The sequence below is a fragment of the Gymnoscopelus braueri genome (genome assembly GCF_963280865.1).
Source record: "Gymnoscopelus braueri genome assembly, chromosome: 13".
Lineage (NCBI taxonomy): Eukaryota > Metazoa > Chordata > Actinopteri > Myctophiformes > Myctophidae > Gymnoscopelus > Gymnoscopelus braueri.
Genome location: NC_137615.1, coordinates 34,333,786 through 34,359,309, shown reverse-complemented (window position 1 = coordinate 34,359,309; position 25,524 = coordinate 34,333,786). Strand labels below are relative to the sequence as shown.

The 25,524-nt window shown below is 40.6% G+C and overlaps 2 protein-coding genes across 2 annotated transcripts in view; both read left to right on the top strand.

Moving 5' to 3' along the window:
• Nucleotides 1–1,583, top strand: part of LOC308099530 (adhesion G protein-coupled receptor E1-like) — a gene marked incomplete at both ends in the record, with an annotated part of 17,937 nt that extends 16,354 nt beyond the window's left edge. Inside the window, one exon of the mRNA XM_080448273.1 lies at nucleotides 1,572–1,583. Within this exon, the coding sequence (XP_080304399.1) occupies nucleotides 1,572–1,583 (12 nt within the window). The remainder of the gene's footprint in view (nucleotides 1–1,571) is intronic.
• A 192-nt stretch (nucleotides 1,584–1,775) lies between these two features.
• Nucleotides 1,776–25,306, top strand: LOC308099529 (adhesion G protein-coupled receptor E3-like; the record flags this gene model as incomplete). Its single annotated transcript, XM_080448272.1, has 21 exons — nucleotides 1,776–1,845; nucleotides 3,093–3,186; nucleotides 3,791–3,894; nucleotides 4,092–4,235; nucleotides 7,606–7,749; nucleotides 9,230–9,373; nucleotides 10,761–10,904; nucleotides 12,001–12,153; nucleotides 12,473–12,510; nucleotides 13,284–13,319; nucleotides 13,653–13,821; nucleotides 14,166–14,252; nucleotides 14,553–14,728; nucleotides 15,477–15,692; nucleotides 15,996–16,199; nucleotides 19,323–19,564; nucleotides 19,675–19,741; nucleotides 21,106–21,194; nucleotides 21,538–21,697; nucleotides 22,622–22,681; nucleotides 25,289–25,306. 21 exons carry the CDS (start codon nucleotides 1,776–1,778, stop codon nucleotides 25,304–25,306), a joined length of 2,559 nt encoding a protein of 852 aa, XP_080304398.1.
• Between the last annotated feature and the right edge of the window lie 218 nt (nucleotides 25,307–25,524).

The following is a 25,524-nucleotide window of genomic DNA, read 5'->3' as shown; positions in this document are numbered from 1 at the left end:
TGTCCATTGAAATATTTTAGGAATCTTTCTTTCTTTCCATTCTTTATTTTTGGTTTGGTAGGGTTTAGGTCATACCTAGGGTCATGCAATATCATATGAATTAAAGTACAGTATAGTTATTTGAACGAACAGGTCTGCCAAGATTTCATGAGAAGTGTGTTTATTGGCCTCATGCCCTTAGTTTCTCTTGTGGTCTGCTTGTGCTTTGTTCTGGTTGTTTGTTTACCATACTACTACTGTATGGTAAAGAATTTGCATTTCTTTTTTGCATTTTTCTCAAACCTTCAAAAAACTATTTCTATATGCTGAGAAAAGTAACACGTTTGGCCTGGAGTGTGTGAAGACTGATGTAAGGTAGATTTAGAGAAGGCTCAAGGCTCTGACATGACATTCTGTGGTTTTTCAATTCTAGGTGAGTTGATTCAGGATTTATTTAACCTAAAACATTGCAATAAATTGTTTTAAATGTACCTTAAAAATGTATACCTCCAATTCTGTACTCGCATCCTTTTTGTTTGTTTGTTTTTATTTTATTTTACATGCAATCATGCTATAATTTACAATGAATTTATTATAGATAGAAGTGAATACATTTAAATAAATTAGTATTATATATAATTGATATATATTACATATCACTGTGTCACAATTAACAATGTATGTTAATTGTGACACAATTGTGATTAGAGCAGTTTATCATTTGGGTCCAGTATGTTGCTCAAAAAATGCATTATTTTTTTTAAATAAAGTATGATTGTAATGTCAGTCCCTCTGCGAAGATAGGCGATCTACAAGCTAATTGGACATCACATAACAGTGCAAATCTGATGATGTTTGAAATGTTTTGCCTATAATGACATGCACAAAATAGGGATGCCATTGTGATAGTTGTGAAGGTGATAAATGACAATTTGCTCTTTTCTGTTTTGGGGTTGTGCGATGGAAATTAATTACCAGAACATTTTACTTGTTTTTAAGGTTTCATACTGTAGGACCAATTCAAAATCAATAATTAAGTTGGTTCTTCAGAGAATTTCAACTACCAACAGCAGTAACATAAGTTTTGTATGGCTGTTGTGGCTGTTTTTTTTTTGTTGTTGATGTTTTTTCATCCAAATCTCTGTCTTGAATGAAGTTAATGCCATTTCAGAAACAATTGTTACAACAGGACAATGATATCTAATATTTTTTAACAATACATTTTAACAATGGATGTTTTCTATTGTCTAGTTAACATGCAAAGGTTTAGCTTTTAAGTTTATGTCTATGTCCTATACAATTGGTTATGCTTTTGTAATGTTATGCCATGAATTTATTATTGACTTTTAATTCAAAGAATCTGTCCATGCAGTTTCGTTTATGCACACCCTAGTTTTTACCAGACAATTTTATCACAGTGCAGTTTGACTTTAGATACCAGGCAAAGACTTAGAACAGAGCTGTTTCTATAGGTGTCCGGTTTTTACCAGGACACACATTGCCAGTTATGTGTTGTGTTGTGGCCGGCTATTTCCGTGCGCTACAGAGGCACACATAACGTTTAACACTCCATATGTCTCTGTCCTTCCCAGGTTTACTCTTAATCCCTGGTCAGTGTGTGTTTCCTCCTGGTATGAAGACTTTTTTTTAGCAGCACAACACATTAAAATTCTTAGCTCAACCAAGACTTGTGTAGGCTATTACTACTGGAAAAAAAAATCTTGTTATTATGTGCAGGTTCCTGTGATGGCTACGACAACATCACTGATCCATGGCGTAACAGAGATTTTACCGGCATGGGCTTCCCTGGTTTCCCTAAAAGCGATCCACACATGGTGAACAAGTGGTGGCGCTTCACGGGCATCGGTGGAGACAGAGTTATTGCAGTGTGTCTTAATGCGCACCATCGCGGTGGCAGTTATTACCCCATTCATATTCCATTTGCATATCCAAGTACTTTGTCTGAGACAGCAACAAGTGGGACAGCGTACGGATTTGTTGGTGCTAGCTGTACTTCACCAGCCTTTACAGTGAGTGTGGCTCTTTGCCCGGGAAACTTCTATGTTTACAAGCCATCAGGACACCCACATACTTCCATGGCTTATGCAACATGTAAGTTGCTACCTATCATGGTAATTATTTAGTTGTGATATATTTCCATCTCTTCATTATGATCCTGTCATGGTCTCTCTCTCTGTTGGGGTGTGTGTGTGTGTGTGTGTGTGTGTGTGTGTGTGTGTGTGTGTGTGTGTGTGTGTGTGTGTGTGTGTGTGTGTGTGTGTGTGTGTGTGTGTGTGAGAGAGAGAGAGAGAGAGAGATCGAGAGATATGTTTCCATCACCTCATTATTATGACTGTGGTCTTGTGTGTGTGTGTGTGTGTGTGTGTGTGTGTGTGCATGTGTGTGTAAGTGCATGCGTGCGTGCGTGCATGCGTGCGTGTGTGTGTGTGTGTGTGCGTGCGTGCGTGCGTGCGTGCGTGCGTGCGTACGTGCAGATCATTACACTTGTACCTCAGACTCTTGTGGACCACTTTCTGAATGTACCACTGGGGGAGGCTGTAGATGTATCAGTGGATATGAAATACCTGCGTCACACTTACCCACAGGAGACTCATATGGCTGTGTAGGTAAGCAGACCACAACAAGTTCAAAATGCTCCTTGCATGCATACAATTCACTATAGCAGCGTTTCTCAAACGTTTTCAGCTCAAGGATCCCCAAACTTTTTGGATCGGATCCCCCATCTGAAAATATTTTGTGCCAGGGACCCCCACACAAGAATGGCTGTGATACATACATTTAATAATATCACAGCCATAGGGCTAAAACATTCCAACATTTTCTCAGTTTTTTTCAAGATCTTTTTGAAAATAGCTGATTTAAAAGCTCACAACATGTCACATTGCGAGGCGTTGTGAGCTTGCAGATCGGTTATTTTCAAATAGCCGGTGTGTAGGGTTAAAGTGGCTAAATAGATTTCTATGCTATATATTAACTAATTTTGCTGGGGACGCCCTGGAACCCCCTCAATGACCCCTGGGGTTACCCGGACCCCACTTTGACAACCACTGAATTATACTAATAAAAATGATGACTGTCACATCTCCCTGCAGACATAGATGAGTGTGCGACAAACTCGGGCAGCTGTGGTCCCAATTCAGATTGTTCCAACGGGATTGCAGAATACAGCTGTTCCTGTCAGGCTGGGTACAATGCACCGGATCCAAATGTACCACCTGGAAATGCAAACCAATGCAGTGGTACTGTTGAAAATCCACAAATTCTCATACCTAACACAAAAGTATATATTACTTTTTTTATATGATAACTCTTCACTCTTCAAGGCTTCATTCATTTTGAAAGGCACAAACATTTTCCATCTAAAAATCAACACTTTTGTTTCTTCTTAACATCATATTTGTGTCACACAATTTCATAAGCCATTGTTCACATCTGCAACTGCAACTTCAATTTGTTCCATGTATGTTTACAGATGTTGATGAGTGTGTGACACATGCTACAATCTGTGGTCCTGATGCAGACTGCACCAACTCTATCGGGGTTCACATCTGCAACTGCAAGACTGGTTTCCGGCTGAACGATGCAAAACAAATAGCCAGCATTGCAAACCCATGCCAAGGTGTAAAACATAACTACACTTTAGATTTAGATACCGCACCAGAATTTGTTTCTTAACATCATATTTGTGTCATGCATATACAGTACACAATTTCAGAAGTGCATTGATACTAAAAATATCCCCATCCTCAGATATTGATGAATGTCTCAACTCCAACATCTGTGGTCCTAGTTCTATCTGCACCAACACACCTGGAGCGAACACCTGTGCTTGTCAACAGGGCCACAGACCGACTGACCCAAATGTGGGAATCAGCGAGAGCAACACGTGTGAAGGTATTGCAATTGCAATAAGTCTGCTCTAAGACCAGGAGGGCACAACATATCACTGCATCTCCCTTACTGGCTGAGTGCTATAGTGGCTACTGGCTTGTGATAGAGAAGAATTTGTTTCTTAACATCATATTTGTGTCATGTATATACAGTACACAATTTCAGAAGTGCATTGATACGAAAAATATCCCCATCCTCAGATATTGATGAATGTCTCAACTCCAACATCTGTGGTCCTAGTTCTATCTGCACCAACACACCTGGAGCGAACACCTGTGCTTGTCAACAGGGGCACAGACCGACTGACCCAAATGTGGGAATCAGCGAGAGCAACACGTGTGAAGGTATTGCAATTGCAATAAGTCTGCTCTAAGACCAGGAGGGCACAACATATCGCTGCATCTCCCTTACTGGCTGAGTGCTATAGTGGCTACTGGCTTGTGATAGAGAAGCGGTTTTCACATGTTTTCATGTCATAGAACCTCAAATGGACTTTTATTAGGCCATGATTATAAACGATTTTGTCCTAGGGACTCCAGTCTGGGAACCCATTCGGGTCTGGGAGCACAAACTCCTCTTTTGTGTTAAACAGGAACTCGGGTTTGGCTCCACCCCTTTTGAGGCTTCTGTGTTTATTCTTACTAACAACAACATTACATGTTTAAGGCAGTAGCGCTGGCAGATTCTGCTGTTTAGCACAATCTGTTTTAAGAGATTATAGGGACCCTGATAATATTTGTATTTATTATTATTGTCTCCGCCACGCCGAAAGGCATGGCGAGAGAGTATGTTTTCGCCCCTGTCCGTCCGGCCGTCCGTCCGTGTGTCCGTGTGTCCTGTCTGTGTGTTAGCAGCCAATCTCCGGGAAAGGCATGGCGAGAGAGTATGTTTTCGCCCCTGTCCGTCCGTCCGTCCGTCCGTCCGTGTGTCCGTCCGTGTGTCCGTGTGTCCTGTCTGTGTGTTAGCAGCCAATCTCCGGCACCGTTGACCCGGTCGCTGCGAAACTGTGCACACCCACTCCCTGGATGCCAATTCAGAACCTCTGCCCCACATTTTTCACATGGGCCTGTCATAGCGCCACCAGGAGGCCGATTTGTGCAAAACCCATTTTGTCCCATTACTCCTACAGTTTTTAACCAAACCTGTAAATCGGTACACAGTATCTCTATAGTCATGTGATCAACCCTGATCTGTCCGATTCCCCATATTACATCCTCATTGGTTAAGGTTGGCTTCCAAAGTTTGCAGGATTGGTCCGTTTTGAACAAACTGCCTCAAATCATGAACGCAGCTTGCCGTCTCCATAAAATTGCACACGCACATTCCCACTAGGCCGAGGAAGAAATGCGACGTAAAACTTTTCAAATCGGCCTCATGGTGGCGCTATAACAGGCCGATTTAAATTTTTAACTATAACTGCACCGATCTGCGTGAAACTTTGCACGCACACTCCCTAGAGGCCAAGGAAAAACATATGCACTGCATTTTTCACATCTGCTTTTTACAGCGCCACCAGGAGGCCGACTTATGTCAAATACATTTTTGGATATTAATCCTTCAGATTTTGTCCAAACATCACGCAAATCGGTACACAGTATCTCTATAGTCATGTGATCAAGACGCATCTGTCCGATATTTCATATTCCATCCTGATTGGCTAAGGTTTGGCTTCCAAAGTTTGCAGGATAGGACCTTTTTGAACAAAATGTCTCAAATGTTGAACGCGGCGTGCGATTTCCGTGAAAATTTGCACGCACATTCCCACTAGGCCGCGGAAGAAATGCCACCCTTTTCACATTGCCCTGTTATAGCGCCACCAGCAGGTCTACTTTAGCAAAACATATTTTTGCAACAAAATGCCTCATATCATCAATGCACGCACATTCCCACTAGGCCGAGGAAGACATGCCACCCTTTTAACATTGGCCTATTATAGCGCCACCAGGAGGCCACAATAACCTACCTGACCTGGCGGAGACCTGTGCTCCGAGTAGCACTTTTTCTAGTTTGTATTGAATTGTCTAAATGCCATAATTGTAGCCTATATGAGATATTTTTTTCCGGCTAGCACATGGGTAACGTACCTGTCTTGGGTTCAATTCATCCATGGTGCATTTACTTCTCATGTGGCTGGGGACCCTCTGGAACACCATCGGGGGTCCCCAGACCCACACTTTGAATACCACTTCTACATATCCACAAGTTTCCAGCGGAGCGGGCGTCAGTTCCGGTTGTAGGCTATACATTATGCAGTGCCTCCGCCGGATATGTCCCCCACCAGGCCTGTGCATAGGGCCTGTGCCCCAGTAAATTCCCGCGGAAACAGCTGGATACAAGGAGATTAACCTTCAAGTTTACATTGAAAAGCATTTTACTTTAATATTCATGTCATTAACAAAAGATAATAGGCACTGAAATAATGACATTGAGAAATAGAAAGAAAGGTTTTTAGTGTAATATTGAAGCTCACGTGGAAGAGGTGGGAAGATCATGAACCTTTGTGAGGTGATAAGATCATAAGATCACACTTCTGAGTGTTAAGTATTAAGCACATAAATCCCTGCATCCCTATTCTGGACATGTCATAATAAGCAAAAGTATAGGCAAATAATAGGCAAAAAAATAATTAGGCTGAAGAGATTTGGCGTAGAGCGGGAAAAGGAGGGGGCCAAGTGTAGACCCCTGGGGGACCCAGGTCAATAGTATTTACCGTAAATCCTCTAATAGTGACCTCTATTCAATTAAAAGCCGCCTCTCTATTAATGACCGGGGGCGCCGTTGAAATTAAGTAAAGTAGCCTACTTGAGTAAATGTACTTCTAGTTACTTCTGCAGACGAGCTGCACAGCTCCGTTCACAGCTCCGTTCACTGCTCCGTTCTAGCCGAGCAGTGTTGCCAGATTCTGCGAAAGAAATAAGCAACACTGCTAGTGGCTCCCCATTGGCTTAGACCTGTCACATGACCTGTTTGCCACTAGCAGTGTTGCCAGATTCTGCGAGAGAAATAAGCAACACTGCTAGTGGCTCCCCATTGGCTTAGACCTGTCACATGACCTGTTTGCCACTAGCAGTGTTGCCAGATTCTGCGAGACAATCAGCAACAAGGTCTATGAAAACAAGCCTCTTGCACTGTTTATTTCATACAGTACTTGGTTTCAATAAATTAACCCAGTACATTTTACTGGATTCAAACTGACACAAAATGTAGATTTTTTTCATTCTGATCTGTTTGAAAAATGGAAATATAGGCCTCTCTCTTATACATGCCTCCTTTCAATAAAAGCCTGGTACCCACTACAGTTGAAACAAATACAAGTCCGGGTTACTATAAGAGGATTTACGTTAATAGTATTTAAGTGGTTAAATGTACAATATCAGCCATGTATCCTTAGAAAATCCAAAGAAGTGTTTTCAATTTGTTCCATGTATGTTTACAGATGTTGATGAGTGTGTGACACATGCTACAATCTGTGGTCCTGATGCAGACTGCACCAACTCTATCGGGGCTCACATCTGCAACTGCAAGACTGGTTTCCGGCTGAACGATGCAAAACAAATAGCCAGCATTGCAAACCCATGCCAAGGTGTAAAACATAACTACACTTTAGATTTAGATACCGCACCAGAATTTGTTTCTTAACATCATATTTGTGTCATGTATATACAGTACACAATTTCAGAAGTGCATTGATACTAAAAATATCCCCATCCTCAGATATTGATGAATGTCTCAACTCCAACATCTGTGGTCCTAGTTCTATCTGCACCAACACACCTGGAGCGAACACCTGTGCTTGTCAACAGGGCCACAGACCGACTGACCCAAAGGTGGGAATCAGCGAGAGCAACACGTGTGAAGGTATTTGCAATAAGTCTGCTCTAAGACCAGGAGGGCACCGCATCACCACATCTCCCTTACTGGCTGAGTGCTATAGTGGCTTGTGATAGAGCAGGGGTTTTCACATGTTTTCATGTCACCTCAAATTGACTTTTATTAGGCTATGATTATAAAATATTTTGTCCTAGGGACCCCAATCTGGGAACCCATTCGGGTCTGGGAGCACAAACTCCTCTTTTGTGTTAAACAGGAACTCGGGTTTGGCTCCACCCCTTTTGAGTCCAACTTCCTTTCGGTGGCTTCTGTGTTTATTCTTACTAACAACAACATTACATGTTTAAGGCAGTAGCGCTGGCAGATTCTGCTGTTTAGCACAATCTGTTTTAAGAGATTATAGGGACCCTGATAATATTTGTATTTATTATTATTTGTATTGAATTGTCTCAATGCCATAATTGTAGCCTATATGAGATATTTTTTTCCGGCTAGCACAGGGGTAACGTACCTGTCTTGGGTTCAATTCCTCCATGGTGCATTTACTTCTCATGTGGCTGGGGACCCTCTGGAACACCATCGGGGGTCCCCAGACCCACACTTTGAATACCACTTCTACACATATGCTGCATATATCTAGTACACATGCAGTGCCTCCGCCGGATATGTCCCCCACCAGGCCTGTGCATAGGGCCTGTGCCCCAGTAAATTCCCGCGGAAACAGCTGGATACAAGGAGATTAACCTTCAAGTTTACATTGAAAAGCATTTTACTTTAATTTTCATGTCATTAACAAAGAACAATAGGCACTGAAATAATGACATTGAGAAATAGAAAGAAAGGTTTTTAGCGTAATATTGAAGCTCACGTGGAAGAGGTGGGAAGATCATGAACCTTTGTGAGGTGATAAGATCACATCACAGAGGTTTCAGGCTGTTCCCAGCAAGGGAAGTGGTTGCTTCGGAGTGTTAAAGATGCAATATTAAGCACATAAATCCCTGCATCCCTATTCTGGTTATGTCATAATAAGCAAAAGTAGGCAAATAATAGGCAAAAAAATAATTGGGCTGAAGAGATTTGGCATAGAGGGGGAAAAGGAGGGGGCCAAGTGTAGACCCCTGGGGGACCCAGGTCAATAGTATTTAATAGTATTTAAGTGGTTAAATGTACAATATCAGCCATGTATCCTTAGAAAGAAAGAAGTGTTTTCAATTTGTTCCATGTATGTTTACAGATGTTGATGAGTGTGTGACACAGGCTACAATCTGTGGTCCTGATGCAAACTGCACCAACTCTATCGGGGCTCACATCTGCAACTGCAAGTCTGGTTTCCGGCTGAACGACGCAAACCAAATAGCCAGCATTGCAAACCCATGCCAAGGTCTAAAAAATAACAAGACTTTATATGTAGATAACCGCACCAGAATGTGTTTCTTAACATCATATTTGTGTCATATAGTACACAATTTCATAAGTGCAGTGATACTAAAAATATCCCCATCCTCAGATATTGATGAATGTTTCAACTCCAACATCTGTGGTCCTAGTTCTATCTGCACCAACACACCTGGAGCGCACACCTGTGCTTGTCAACAGGGCCACAGACCGACTGACCCAAATGTGGGAATCAGCGAGAGCAACACGTGTGAAGGTATTTGCAATAAGTCTGCTCTAAGACCAGGAGGGCACCGCATCACCACATCTCCCTTACTGGCTGAGTGCTATAGTGGCTTGTGATAGAGCAGGGGTTTTCACATGTTTTCATGTCATAGAACCTCAAATTGACTTTTATTAGGCTATGATTACAAATTATTTTGTCCTAGGGACCCCAATCTGGGAACCCATTCGGTTTGCCTCTGGGGGCACAACCTCCTCTTTTGTGTTAAACAGGAACTCGTGTTTGGCTCCTCCCCTTTTCAGTCCAACTTCCTTTCGGGTTATTCTGTGTTTATTCATACTAACAACAACATTTCATGTTTAAGGCATGTAGTGCTGGCAGATTCTGCTGTTAGCACAATCTGTCTTGAGAGATTAGGGACCCTGATGTGAAAATATTGTATTTATTATGATTTGTATTGAATTGTCTAAATGTCATAATTGTAGCCTATATGAGAAAGTTTGTCCGGCTAACACAGGGGTAGAGTACCTGACTTGGGTTCAATTCCTCCATGGTGCATTTACTTCTCATATGGCTGGGGACCCTCTGGAACACCATCAGGGGTCCCCATGCAGACCCACACTTTGAAAACCACTCCTACATATACAAAGAGATTAACCTTAAAGTTTACAATGAAAAGCATTTTACTTTAATATTCATGTCATTAACAAAGAACAAATAGGCACTGAAATAATGACATTGAGATATAGATAGAAAGGTTTTCAGTGTAATATAAGCTCACATGGAAGAGGTGGGAAGATCATGAACCTTTAGGAGGTGATAAGATCACATCACAGAGGTTTCCGGGGAGGGAAGTGGTTGCTACGGAGTGTTAAAGATGCAATATTAAGCGTATAAATCCCTGCATCCCTATTCTGGACATGTCATAATAAGCAAAAGTAGGCAAATAAAAGGGAAAAAATCATGTGGGCTGAAGAGATTTGGCGTAGAGAGGGGAAAAGAGGGGGCCAAGTGTAGACTCCTGGGGGACCCAGGTCAATAGTATTTAATAGTATGTAAGTGGTTAAATGTACAATATCAGCCATGTATCCTTAGAAAAACCAAAGAAGTGTTTTAAATTTGTTCCACGTATTTTTTACAGATGTTGATGAGTGTTTGACAAATGCTACAATCTGTGGTCCTGATGCAATCTGCACCAACTCTATCGGGGCTCACATCTGCAACTGCAAGACTGGTTTCCAGCTGAACGATGGAAACCAAATAGCCAGCATTTCAAACCCATGCCAAGGTGTAAAAAATAACATGACTTTAGATTTAGATACCGGACCAGAATTTGTTTCTTAACATCATATCTGTGTCGTGTATATACAGTACACAATTTCATAAGTGCAGTGATACTAAAAAATATCCCCATCCTCAGATATTGATGAATGTTTCAACTCCACCGTCTGTGGTCCTAGTTCTATCTGCACCAACACACCTGGAGCGCACACCTGTGCTTGTCAACAGGGCCACAGACCGACTGACCCAAAAGTGGGAATCAGCGAGAGCAACACGTGTGAAGGTATTTGCAATTGCAATGAGTCTGCTCTAAGACCAGGGCACAACATATCACCGCATCTCCCTTACTGGCTGAGTGCTATAGTGGCTTGCTATAGTGGCTTGCGATAGAGCAGCGGTTTTCACATGTTTTCATGTCATAGAACCACAAATTGACTTTTATTAGGTCATGATTATAAATGATTCTGTATAGGGACCCCAATCTGGGAACCCATTCAGTTTGCCTCTGGGGGCACAACCTCTTCTTTTTTGTTAAACAGGAACTCTGGTTTGGCTCCTCCCCTTTTCAGTCCAACTTCCTTTCGGGTTCTTCTGCACAATTCTGCAGTTAATTCTTACTAACAACAACATTACATTTTTAAGCCAGTAGCGTTGGCAGATTCTGTTGTTAGCACAATCTGTCGTGAGAGATTATAGGGACCCTGATGTGAAAATATATTATGATTTGTATTGAATAGTAAATGTCATAATTGTAGCCTATATGAGAAAGTTTGTCCGGCTAGCACAAGGGTAAAGTACCTGACTTGGTTTCAATTCCTCCATGGTGCATTTACTTCTCATGTGGCTGGGGACCCTCTATGGAACACCATCAGGGAGTGCATAAACCCCTGCATCCCTACTCTGGACATGTCATAATAAGCAAAAGTAGGCAAATACTAGGCAAAAAATGTATTTCGGTTGAAGAGATTTGGCGTAAAGGGGAAAAAGGAGGGGGCCAAGTGTAGACCCCTGGGGGACCAAGGGCAATAGTATTTAATAGGAAGTGGTTAAGTGTACAATATCAGCCATGTATCCTTAGAAAAGCCAAATAAGTTTTTTCAATTTGTTCCATGTATTCTTTACAGATGTTGATGAGTGTGTGACACATGCTACAATCTGTGGTCCTGATGCAAACTGCACCAACTCTATCGGGGCTCACATCTGCAACTGCAAGACTGGTTTCCGGTTGAACGATGCAAACCAAATAGCCAGCTTTGCAAACCCTTGCCAAGGTGTGTGCACACCTGGCCAGTATGTGCGTGTGATGTGTTCCCAATTTTGTAGTTGCCAAATGAACTTGAGTCAGCCCAGAGTATTACTGTATGTTCTCTCCCCCACAGATATAGATGAGTGCAGTGAGACACCAGTGATACACCTATGTGGTCCAGACACTGTGTGCAGAAATAACCCTGGAGCCTTTGACTGTGCCTGTCCTGATGGATTCTTCCCTTCAACAGGGATTCAGTGGATAATGGGGGTCTCTATTTGTCAAAGTGAGCACAGTCAAGTTAAAGCAGTGGTTCTCAAAAAAATGTAATTTGAAGGACCCCCATAACTCTGAGAGTGCACAAATGGACCCATTAAGGGTCCATTTGTTTCCATTTGTAAACTCTCAGAAAAACAGACCTCTAGGGTCCATTTAGTGGAACCCCCCCCAAGGAACGCTGAGGGTCCCTGGACCCCACGGTTGAGAACCACTGATTTAACAAATAATTTGTGTATATAGGTTTAAGGACAGCGTGCTTTGTTAGGTGCCGATTTGGTAGTTCATTTTAACTCTTTCATTTTTAACCTTCTGCTGAAAATCAACAGGTCTTACAGACATGCTACATGACGTGACACCTGCAGAGGTGAGTAGGATCTTATTATGCTGCAACAGATCATTTGGAAGCAACAAAAGCTCTAGAATATCCTATAGTCTCATCTCACAAGCTGGCAGTTAACTCTACCATTCTAAACCTCCATGGTACATAGTGTCATTCATCAGATCATCACCAAGCTAGATCAATAATGTACTGTATTGCTTTGAAAGATTCCTTTCAGTAAATAACTATATTATGTTTGTTGTGTTAATCACTTACCCACAGCTGATACAAGCTCACAATGCATTATGAGCATCACTGAATATTAGCCGATTATGACATTACCAGAATCAGGACACTAGTGGGTAAATACATGCTGAGATGTCTTTGTCTATTGTAGTTTCATACTGTGTCTGTCTATAACAATCCTGTCCAAAACAAGTACTTCTAATAGATAAGATTTGACTGCTAACTGCAGGGACAGACAAAAGAGAAAGCTTTCCTTGACCAAATGGACAAACAACTGAAAGACGATCCTGATGTGATCCTACCAGAGTCGGTCAGTATAAAATAACCACTTAACCCAAAGTTGGAAAACTGTCATCAATTATTGAGTGCTAACAAAATGCTAATTTAACATGTCCATCTCAAGGAAATCAATTAATGACTACTGACTCCTACTACTGACTCCTTACTACTGTACTAATCCATCCCTTATTTGATATGTTCATGCTTTTTTGCGAGGGTTTTAGCAATGTGAGAGTAATTAGGTTTTAATAACGTTGACACTGATTTCCATTCACCTCTTTCTCTCCTTACAGATAGTGAAGAACATCTTCTCTGCAACTATGGCTATGGTAGGCCTACTCGCTAATTGATACACAAACAAAAAAAAGTTTTTGTGCGGCCATGTGACCATTAGAGAGACTTTATAGAGATGTCTCTATAGAGATTCACGTTTGTGTTCCTTCAACCAGTTAAACCCTACAGTACGTACTTACTTGACCGGAGTCCCTCTGAGATCTATAAGGGCCCTCTCCTTTTGTCACTCTACAGAAAATAGCACATCTACAAGCTTGCAGATCTGCTGAGTATTTACATATTTTAGCCAAATTGTTCCTACAGTAGGGACGCCAGGGTTCATGTGGTTCATGTTATTTAGTTAACTGCAATAACTGATATTCTCCCAGGGAGTAGCCGGTGTAGGTCCACTGTCAAGGTCACAAAAGGTGGTGAAGCCAAGTGAAGAACATGGGGAGATGGGCGGTGTTATCCTGAGCATCTCAGAGCGGTTGGCGTCTGCCCTGGTGGATCCTACTGCCAACAGCACCAACAAAACCATGCAGTCTTCAGCCGTGGGTAAATGACATGTCTCTTCGTTTGATCTTAATGTTTGTTTTTATCTGCTCTGGTGAATTCACAGGCTTCTGAGAAAACGCCTATCTCTGTGCACTTACAAAGTAACATATTGGCATTAGACAGCTAACATGACACAAAATGTATTTTTAGCTCCGCAATATAGTGAGTGATTCAAACCACTTTCATTGGTCTCAGACCAATGACCAAATAATAAGATAAAAACACAAGAGTAAGAGTAATTTAGTTGTTTGTGTGTCTGATGCTTATGGTTTTGGGTTCATTACTGGAGATACAAAATCAGCGTGTCTTTGTAACAGATTTGAATCTACAAACTATTGGTCCAGACAGCAGCGATGACAACATTCCTCCTCTGTTAGTCAAAGGACACAAGATGGAGATCAACCTGCAGGCTCTGGCCAGAAACAACAATGGTGAGAACAGAGTTGAATGACATGAACACTAATATCCTTATTCTGGGGCGAACATTCAGCAAAAATGGCTGATCTAAGCTAACAACATGTCGCAACAAACAACAAATAGTGAGCTTGTAGATCGTTTACTTTTGGCAAAGATGTTTGGTGTAGGGAAAAAAGGAAGGGGCCAACTATAGACACATGGGGGACTCCGGTCAACTAAGTTTATATAGGCTTCAAGTGGTTAATATGAAGATGATGATGGAGACGACCAAATGCAAAAATGATAAAATATTTATTGACCAAGCGGATCAACAGGTTCTGCTGCAGCTGCCTTCATGACTCTTAATGGGATCGAAAGTCTCCTGGGTGATCACTACTTTAAGACCGAGAACAAGACAGAGATGTACTCAGACGTCATCACAGCCACCCTGCCCAAAACCAACCATACCCAGCTCCCTGAGCCGGTCAACTTCACCATCCAACACAAGAAGGTGCTCCGCCAACCATTACCATCCTCGCTTCCAAACATGTATTTATTCTTAAAGGACAATACTGATTGTCTGGTATGTTTAGCTACATAGTTTGATTTATGCTCTGGGTCTTGATATACAATGAATTCTGAAATAAGACTCTGACAAGACATTAGTGAGGACAAAACTGATAAAGGGATATGATATCATTGCTGCAAATTCAACTAAAATTGAAACATAATATTGACCCCCAAATCATTTTTATGATTCAAATTAAATGTTGGAATAGCAAATCTACCATCAATAATTTGTTGGGTAAAGTATTAACTAAATATATGAATTAAAAGCATACATTTTTTTTTTACAAAGATGTATTTTGAGGTGAGTAAGTGTGTAATTCCTGTATGAAAAGGAATTTTTCCTCAGAAGTTGTAGCTCCAAAATAGTCAATCTAAGCAAGTCACCATACTATGGAGAAAATATTGATTTGAACACAATTCTAATGTCTAGCCATGCCTTATCATCTGCAAAACTATGTTTGATTATGTTTGACTAAAATATTTAGTTAGGTTCAGTAATCTTTTAATAAATGTTTTAATAATAATGGACATCATGTAAATACAAAATACATTTTGAATTCAGTCAGTAATAATAAGCCCATTAACAGTAAAATGGTCTCTTTATGTACTATATAGTTCTGTATTCACGTGATATGATACTTTTCTGATGATCTATAGTAATTCCTGTTTCTTGTGCTTCATTGCTTCAGAGAGTGCCTGAGTCAGGTTTAGTAACTTGTGTGTACTGGGAGGACAGAGCAGAGAAGAAAGGAGTGGAAGAGGAGGACGACAGTGAAGAAGAGAATTTAAATGAGATGGGTTGGTCTGTAGATGGGTGTTGGGTCACGTATTCTGATGAAAACTACACAGTGTGCAGCTGCTCTCACCTCTCAACCTTCGCCCTCATCCTGCAGATTGGAGATGAGGTACTAGTTGAGTCTGTGCTGCAACTATTTTCTCAGCGATTATTCTGTCAGATACTTTTTTGATAAATGAGAAGCTTTTTTTTATAGATTCTTTACATTTAAATGTAAATTAATCGACTAATCACTTAAGCCCTATTTTATACCTTGTCACACAATGGCATCGTGCAAAAATAGTGAAAACAGGAGAAGATTTACGCCTATAATGACATGGCCAAAAAAAATCAGTTAAATTGATTAGTTCAATGAACTGTTGCACACCTATGCTGTGAGTCAAACATGTTTTCCTTGTGTGCATTTTTCCAGCCTCCACCAGAGGATCCCTTCCTAGAGTGGCTGAACCGAGTGTGTGTTACTATTGGTCTGTTCTTCTTTGCTTTGGCCATTTTCACCTTCCTGCTGTGCAGCTGGAACCCCAAGATCAACAACACAGCTCGTCTTCACCTCTGCCTCAGCCTCGGCTCGTCTCACCTGCTGCTGCTGTGGAATGACAGATATGTCCAATATGAGGTATGCTATTGTCTGCTTTTCCTAGATGTGATGGGTAAAAAATAAAAATAAAAGTGCATTGCTGAGTCAATCACACAAATAAGGTGAATCTTATAACATCTAAACATATGCATACTCTACAAGATGTTAAAATAATTGTGCATCACACACTAGAGGATATTATTAAAAAATGATCTTGCCTGGCAGAACAATGAACAACCATGCATTTATTCCATCTCTGCTTCTCCAACGCACCCATACAATAGGTTTGTTTCTTTGAGGTCACTATGTCAAAGGTCTGCGGATCCACTGGGCACCGTAGCATCGCGTTCCGGCTGCGACAGGGCAGCCGCAGCTGATCACAGCCATTCTAGACAAAGCTTGTGATTACACCAGGCACTTTACAGTTTTTCACAATTGTTAACACACAAAAAGCAAAAATTCGGCACAATTTTCACAACCTTAACTTCATGTACTAATCGCTCGACCCAATTTGGCACTACTTCACACTCCCTTATCTGCATTAGACTCTGACTTTCCTTCTTTACACTCATAACTATCATTACATTATCACCTTGTTGTCCAAACACTACACACAATGTTCAGTACATTATCACCTTGTTGTCCAAACACTACACACAATGTTCAGTTGTTGCACACTCTTCTCACGCAAAATCTCAAAGCAACAATCTACAACACACCTTGTTGTCCAAACACTACACACAATGTTCAGTTGCTGCACACACTTCTCACGCAAAATCTCAAAGCATCAATCTATAACACCTAAATAGTCAAATCTCTAAACATTCAGGTCTGGTGAGCAATTTGCACCACCGGGCTGCTCCAGTGCGTGAGTGGTTCCAGGACCACCCACATTTTTCCGTTCTGTACCTTCGACCTTATTCTCCTTTCCTGAATCCCATTGAGGAGTTATTTTGAGCTTGGAGGTGAAAGGTAAATGAACGGAACCCACAGAGCCGGGTCCCACTGCTCCAGGCCATGGAGGAGGCTTGTGGCGACGTCACTGTTAGGGTGTGAATCTTCTGCTATCTCACGATTCGATTCGATTCCGATTCTTGGGGTCACGATTCTGATTCTTTTCCGATTTTTTCAAAACAAACGATTCTCGATTAGTAAAATATGTTTTTTTCCAATTCAAAATCGAAAAATGTCAATTTACAAAAATCGTAAAAATCGATTGCAGCCCTAGTCACTGTTGAGGTCTGTCAGGGCTTCATGCGCCACTCGAGGCGTTTCTTCCAACGCTGCTTGGACAGGGAGAACATTGCCTATGATGTGGATGAGGCCCTCTGGCCAGACATGAACCGGAGGCATGATGCCTAAATCATGTAGAGAAATAAAACATTTTTGGCTGCATATTTGTTTTGTTTTATGTTTGAAAAAAGTAGGCCTACACTGAGTCATTTTACAAAAGGAGAAATGGCTCATTCTCCAGAGTCATTGTCATGGTGTGTTCCATTTCTATGATTGTGTTTTCAATTTTGCCCTGCAGTGTGCTGTAAATGTTTGTTAGTGTGCAGCACATGCTTATTGTGTGTACTGTAATGAATGGTATGTGTGTGTCATTTGAAAATATGGCTGTGTGTACCAAATGAAAACACGAGTTCCATTTTGTGAACAGTTAAAAGATTTGATGGCAAAGAGTCATCTTGCAAAGGCAGCGTGGGGTTTAGCATTTTGTGTGTACTGTAATGAATGGTATGTGTGTGTCATTTGAAAATATGGCTGTGTGTACCAAATGAAAACACGAGTTCCATTTTGTGAACAGTTAAAAGATTTGATGGCAAAGAGTCATCTTGCAAAGGCAGTGTGGGGTTTAGCATTTTGTGTGTGAGGTTTTCAGTTTTGTGTGTGCAGTTTTGAGAAAGCCGTTATTGTTTGGAGAAACGTGTGTTAACAATTGTGAAAAACTGTAATATCTGCTTCACACTTCACTCTTGTAGACTTCACTTCACTGCAGGTCATCCAGAGAGATGGACTCCCCCGGCCATACCTCTACCTGATTGGCTATGGTGTTCCATTTGTGATAGTGGGCGTTTCTGCTTTGGTGTCTCTCTCAGCTGTTGTGGTCACAACTCGCAACAGCTGAGAGAGATCGCGACCGTCCCAGATATCAAATATGTTTGATTAGTAATGGATGGCCCTGATGCGTCAGTAAGATCAGGAGGTTTCAGATTGGATCTGTGAACCTTTCACACTAGGATCATGTGGTCACTGGGCAGATAATCGTTTCCAAACGCAGTCTCAGGCTGGGAACACCACAATTGTCGGGAGGGGGCTGATGATGAAGGGGGCTGGAGGGGACAGAGGAGCAGACCATGATAGGCCTGAGGGAAGCACTAAACACATTTAACTATTTGTTTTCAAAGCCCATCATGGCCTGGCACCACCATACATATCTGAGTTGCTTCATCCCCACAATACCACTAGTTCACTTAGATCAGCAGATCAGAAGCTCCTCAAAGTCCCACGCACCCGCTTGAAGTTAAAAACTGAATTGACCGTGCCTTTTAGGTCGCTGCTCCAAAATTGTGGAACAGCCTACCTCTACTGGTATAAGTCTGCACCCTCCTTGGATATTTTTAAAAGCAGATGCAAAACGCACCTGTTTTCCCATGCCTTTTAAAAACCTCCTGCCTTCATGGAGAAATGTTTGGACACTTCTTCATGTGCTTTGTAAACTCCTACGTTTAAACCCTCAGCTATTTGTCTTCCTGTTTGGATTTGGTGGATATGCTCTGTATTTCTCTGTATTTCATGCTTTTTGTGTTTTAACTTTGATGTTTTGTGTGTTTTCATGCTGTGCTTAATAAATAATATAGACTTGTCTTGACTTACTAGACTAGGAAAGGCCATGGGTCACCATGAAGGTGTGCAGAATGTTCCATGGCATTACAGTCAGTAGTTTTAGATATATGTTGTAGAATATCCTAGTGAGCATACAGGCTTGCTGAATATGGGCATAATTAAGGCATAGATATGCCTGTGCATCACATAGACTACACCACTAGATAAATGTCCTGTAGACAAAAGTCCCTTGTAATGACAGTCACTCACATGTGGATTGAATTTCTGTAACTGCAATAAATATGTCTCATAGAGTCATATGTTATATCTCCACAGCTGACTTGCACCATCATAGCTGGGGTGCTCCACTTCCTGATTGTGTCCAGTTTTATGTGGATGCTCCTGGAGGCTCTACAGCTCTACCTACTGGTGTGGAGGCTCTCCAAGGTGCAGGTCATCCAGAGAGATGGACTCCCCCGGCCATACCTCTACCTGATTGGCTATGGTGTTCCATTTGTGATTGTGGGCGTTTCTGCTTTGGTGTATTCTGATGGCTATGGTGATACTTCAGCAGGGGTGTGAGTAGCACAGATAGTGATACATACGGTCATACTAGACCATGCATTTTTATATGTCTGATTAATTCACATGCACGGCCAATTTTGTGTTTTGTTTCATTATGTTGCAGGTGCTGGCTGTCAACAGATCGTAACCTCAACTGGGCTTTAACAGGACCAGTGATTACAGTCCTTGCAGTGAGTGTAAATCATGGCAAAAAAAACTCCCAAAAACCATTACTAACAAACATAAGCTGAATATTGTTGATTTTTCTGTTGAATCAACACAATATCACAACAGTGAATAGTACAGCCTATCACTATTTCCATTCCAAAGAAACTTGAGTGTACACTATAGGGCATAGCAGTGGCGGCCATTTTTTGGTTCCACTTCAAAATACTCAATGCATTTTTCCCATTGACATTTCCAAAAATATTTATATCAATTAATTTAAGCCTAGAATCAAGTCATCCAGGGTCCTGGTGAATCATGACCATAAAACGTTTGATTCTGTGAAAAAACTTTTTTGAAAACGGCAAAACAAAGTGTATTTATTAAATATAGTATATCATATAATTAAATATAAAATAAAAATAAATCACAGAAAATAATCTAGGCTTAAATGAATTGATATAAATATTTTTGGAAATGTCAATGGAAAAAAATGCATTGAGTATTTTGAAGTGGAACCAGAAAATGGCTGCCACTGCTACGCCCTATATACAATTATGAGATTGAATTGAATGATTGAATGCTGGTATTGTTTTACTTTCTTTATTTTGCCACAGATAATCACCAGTAATTGATTGTGATTCTCTTTTGTGTAAATAATGAATTGATCTGTTTTGATGCTCCCTATACCTACAGTATGTAGTCAATATTGAGTTTGAGTTTCATTTGATTGTGTAGCAAATCAGAGTTATATGCTTAGGTAACCAGTCATTATCTTATATTACTTAAGTATTGAAATGTGTTTAGTACCTGCAAATAATGTGTGTCATACCACAGTTTAAAGGACTACACTGGTGGTCTGTTTATGATTAGGGTATAGTCCAACTCATGGTATACTTGACATTACCACCATCATTTATTTTTCAAAGCATACCATAGTTTGTCAGATTTAAAAGCTAAAACATATTTTGAAATAAATACCTGCTTTAAGATGCATTCAAATGCAACAATAGCATACATTTGATAATAGAAAATAACTGCAAAATAATAATCTTTGTGTATTGAATAACCAGCAAGTTTCAAGGTTCTGCAAGTTGATTTCCAAGCTATACTGAAATTCTCACATCGATGACATTACTGTGCAATCATGTTTTAGCCAACTATGACTCAGTTATTCAGTAGTTTTACTTAATAAAGCATTTTTTTAATTAATGGCTAAAAATAAAGCCATTGATGGGAAAATGTTCTATGTTTATGTATGATATACAATATGGCCAAAGCCATGAATACACAATAACAGACACTGTATTTGTCATTAAACCTTCAGAGTCATGTTGTCACTTCTTTTATCAACAGAAATTCAATATATTCTTATTTGTTTTTGCTTCAGCTTAATTGGATCTTGTTCTGTGCTACTCTCTGGAGTCTCAGACCTACCTTGGCCAACATGAAGAGTGATGTTTCTCACACAGACACCAGGTGTGTGTGTGTGTGTGCGTGTGTGCGTGTGTGCCTGTGTGCCTGTGTGCGTGCGTGCGTGCGTGCGTGCGTGCGTGCGTGCGTGCGTGCGTGCGTGCGTGCGTGCGTGCGTGCGTGCGTGCGTGCATGCGTGCGTGCGTGTGACTCTAACCCTGCGTTAGAGTGGAGAGAGTCTCTGGACATGAGTCAAAGTTTGTCACCTGTTTTACCTTTCTAATCTAAAAGTTAACCCCTAATATTTAGCTGTATAGCTAAATATTAGAATCCGATCATGCTGTGATTGTAAGTTGATATTGCTTCGTTCAAAAAAATATTTTAAAAGGATACTCGCTCTTCTTTGCAGATTGATTGTGTTCAAGATCGTGGCCCAGTTTGTCATTCTGGGTTGTACCTGGATACTGGGCCTGTACCAGGCCAACGTCTTCTTTCAGGTGCTCTTCATTGTTCTCAACTCCCAGCAGGGCACCTGCCTCTTCATAGTTCACTGTTTGCTCAACAAGGAGGTAAACAGAACGGAAATCTTTGTGGTCTTTAGGTTAAGTCCCAACAAGTTATTTCATTTTGTCGAGATGAAATAACTTTCCTAGGGTAAAGGATTATGACATACTTCTCACTGCATGAAAAGCTGTGAAAATGGGGTGGTGAATTGCTGTACACAGCACACACCAGTAGTTGGTATCAGTTACTGCAAATTACCACCTACTACCTTAACACCTACCACATTAACAACTACATTACCAACCAAGCTGTTTTGGAACCCATTGATAACTTTGCGGGTGCTGACGGGTACTGATTTCAGCTTCAGAACAGCTATTAAAGGGGTGGTGCCATGCATGGTTTTGCACTTTTTCTGTTTTTCATGTGTCTATGAGGTTGATAGAACTTCATTAAGCCCCCTGGTGGTGTTTTTATGGTGTTTTGTGTCTTCTCTGACTATTTTGAGTTTCTACCTGGAGGCTGAAACCTTGAGGGTCAAACGTGCCAATAGAAAAACAGCCCTTTAGTATAGTAAAAATATACCCTCCCCCTCATTATCATAACACAACAGATGTGGGCATGAGGAGGAGGAGGGACTAGGTGAGAACCAGGTATACTTAATGAGGCGTGTCCACATAAAAACATAATTTCTGTACACTTTTTTGAAAAAAAAAATCCTCAGTATAACCATAATACCTGATGATTATGTTTTAGGGGGGGTAAAAATCACTGAAAATCACGGCACCCCGTTTAAGTGACTACTACTGAAATGACTACTGCTACTAATGTCATTTACTATTAATGAAAACAATAACTGCTCAATGCTGATATGGGTGTTTTCCATCTGTGTTGCTGCAATGTTAAAAGCAAAACAGAAGTCAAAACACATATATCACCATGTTTACAAGCTTACAGTTTGTTATGTTTTTCTTTTCTTCTTTTTTTGCCAGGTGCGAGAGGAGTATATAAAATGGCTGACACCAACCAAACCAACCTCTCAAGGATCTGTGGTGAGTTCCTTTGGACACAGAATGTGTGTTTGAATGGATACAATGTAGTTATTATTTAGACACCAGCTCTTGTTAATACTTTTAATTGGTTAAACACCTACAGTACTGTAGAAAACCCACACACACACTTAACCACCTTCAACCTGGCGTCCCTGTTTTGGCCATGTTATTATAATATAATATTGGCAAACATTTTCTGAAATCTAAAATGTTCTTCCAAAACAGCAGAAATAGCAGATGTACAAGCTCACAACACGTCACGCAGTAAAGCATGTCAGCTTGTAGATCTGCTATTTTTGTCACTTAATTTGCACAACACTATTAAAGGAGAAATCCGGACATTTTAAGTGTTATCTTTGATGTGTCGTTACTCACCTACCGACGTAGAAAGTGGCGTTGTTTTTTTCCAGCGATTCCCCTGTCGTCATTTTTTCGACCCCCTCCGTTGGCATAATGGGAGCGCGTGGCTAAGGGAAATTCGTCTATTATAACCGATGCAAAGTAATTTTTTTCTCTACTACTACTCATTGTAGAGTCTCATGATACTCAAACATGCACTGAAAGTCCCTGAGAAGCTATCGCTAATGCCTAACGAGCTAACGTTGTTTGCTCATTTCTCTCCCTGGCAACACCGAGTTGCCAGGTTCTGGGAGAGAAACAAGCAACCAGCATCGGTTATAATACCAGCATCGGTTATAATAGACGAATTTCCCTTAGCCACGCGCTCCCATTATGCCAACGGAGGGGGTCGAAAAAAGGGCATTCGTAGTAGGGCATTCGTTCATGAAAAAACTTTTTAAAAATAAATAAATATTGAAATGAAAGGTCTCTGCCTGACAGCAATGATATATGACACACAAGCAAAAAACGCAGTTCAACACGCCACGTTATCAGCTTGCCTGGCATTGCTATTGCGATGGTGTTGCACCGATGTTATTGCACTTACAGCATGTTCAGGTTTCGGTACCCTTCGGGTACATAAAATAGTTATAATTCTGTATAACAACTACCAACTGCGGGATGGGGTAATTGAACGTCATCCTACCTTATTAATGTTCATGTTTCCACAGAGAGATGTGCCATCTATCTCTGAGGACATGGACAACTCTGAAGAGCAGAAAGACCAGAGAAAAGATGATAGCTAAGTTAAACAAATACTGTATTGTACATCCACAAATACTATTATTAACTTGGTTTGGACATATTCAATTTAGAAGATAATGGAATATAGAATGTATTTGAAATGTTTTATTTTTTAACTTTATTAAAATGATCATTATTCATCCTCCTCTTTTAATTATTTAACCATTACCATTTATTTTGAAAGTAAGACATGATATCATTGATGTTTAGACATAGTATCATAGTGGTAGCACTATTCACATGATCACATATTTAACTGATCTTGCACGTGCGAGTTGCTGATAAGAGTCTGCTAAATGAGGATGAGGTTAAACCTGACACTGTTAACATTAAACTGTCTGAATGGATTACAGGAGAAAGTATACAGACTGTAGACCTGCAATCACTGCTGCCACGTTTGCCTACATTTATTTTTAGCTACCTTTGGCAAATAATAGATGCCAATAGCCTGTACGATTTTGTTTAGTTTGTGAGGTGAATTGAAAACATATTTATGACATAACTGGCATACTTGAGTATATTGAAACGATTCACACTTGTAAATAAATAAATAAACTACAGTGGTTTGTTCAAAAGAGGAGTGTAGTGGAGGCGGCAAGGTGTCAAAGTATTGAAGCAAACTTCAGCAAAGCCATTAGCTAAACTTCTCATCTCAGGCCTGCATCGTTTGACTTATAAGTAATCCAAAACCGAAAAGGGACAAACTCATGTTTAGATCAACTTTCACTATAGAAAGTGGTGACAGAAAATAATAGAATAGTCACTGTGTTCCATTCCTGCAAGAGACACATACAGAGCTGATAGCTCCACCCGCCACAAGGGGGCATATACACTCCAGTGAGCGCTACAGGATTCTGTCAGTAATAGAGGAAGTCAATACATCCTGTATTGCAGTTTAGCTTAGCAGCTAAAACTAACTTGCACTGAGAGGTGGTGACTGCAGAGGCTCGAAGCTGCTACTCTGTGATTCTGTGTTGTGATGAATAAAATCATTCTACCCCACTGTAAAATTAATGCTATTTTGGAAACAACTGGATTATTTGGTGTCATGTATTTATGTTATATAGAGGGTATGCGTGTGACATCATCATCAAACCCGGAAGTTATGCAGGAATGCCTACTGAGTGGCAAAAAACTATTTTCTGGCCTTGAAACGCATGCATCCAAACATAACAGTCCTATCTGATTGCATTAAACAACGTTAAACTCACTTTGCATGTTGCTATGCCACTCGATTTGCCACTCGATGTGCTATTCACTTTAAGCATGCGCATACCCTCTATTGTCTAAAAGGATTTTTTAAAATGTGATCTTATTTCTGTTATGTATTATTCTGTTTATGTCCATTTACAGTATTTAGCTCAGTAATAGAGGAAGTCAATACATCCTGTATTGCAGTGTGATGCAGACTGGACAGAAATGTGTCTAATTCATGTGTTATGTGTTTAAACTGTCTTGTTGCAGTTGCTGAATGTCCAGTAAAATGCACAACTCAAACTGATATGGACTCATTAATTCATTGACGTGTGCAACATTAACAAGCATTACATTTATTTGTTTAAATGTCAGTGTGTGTGCTGTGTCCAAGAGTTGTTACATTTTATATCTTAATCAATTGTTTTATACTGTTATACTCTATACCGTTACTGCTGCCACTTTTTTGATGTCACAGGATGGTTCACAAATTGTGTAAAAGTTTT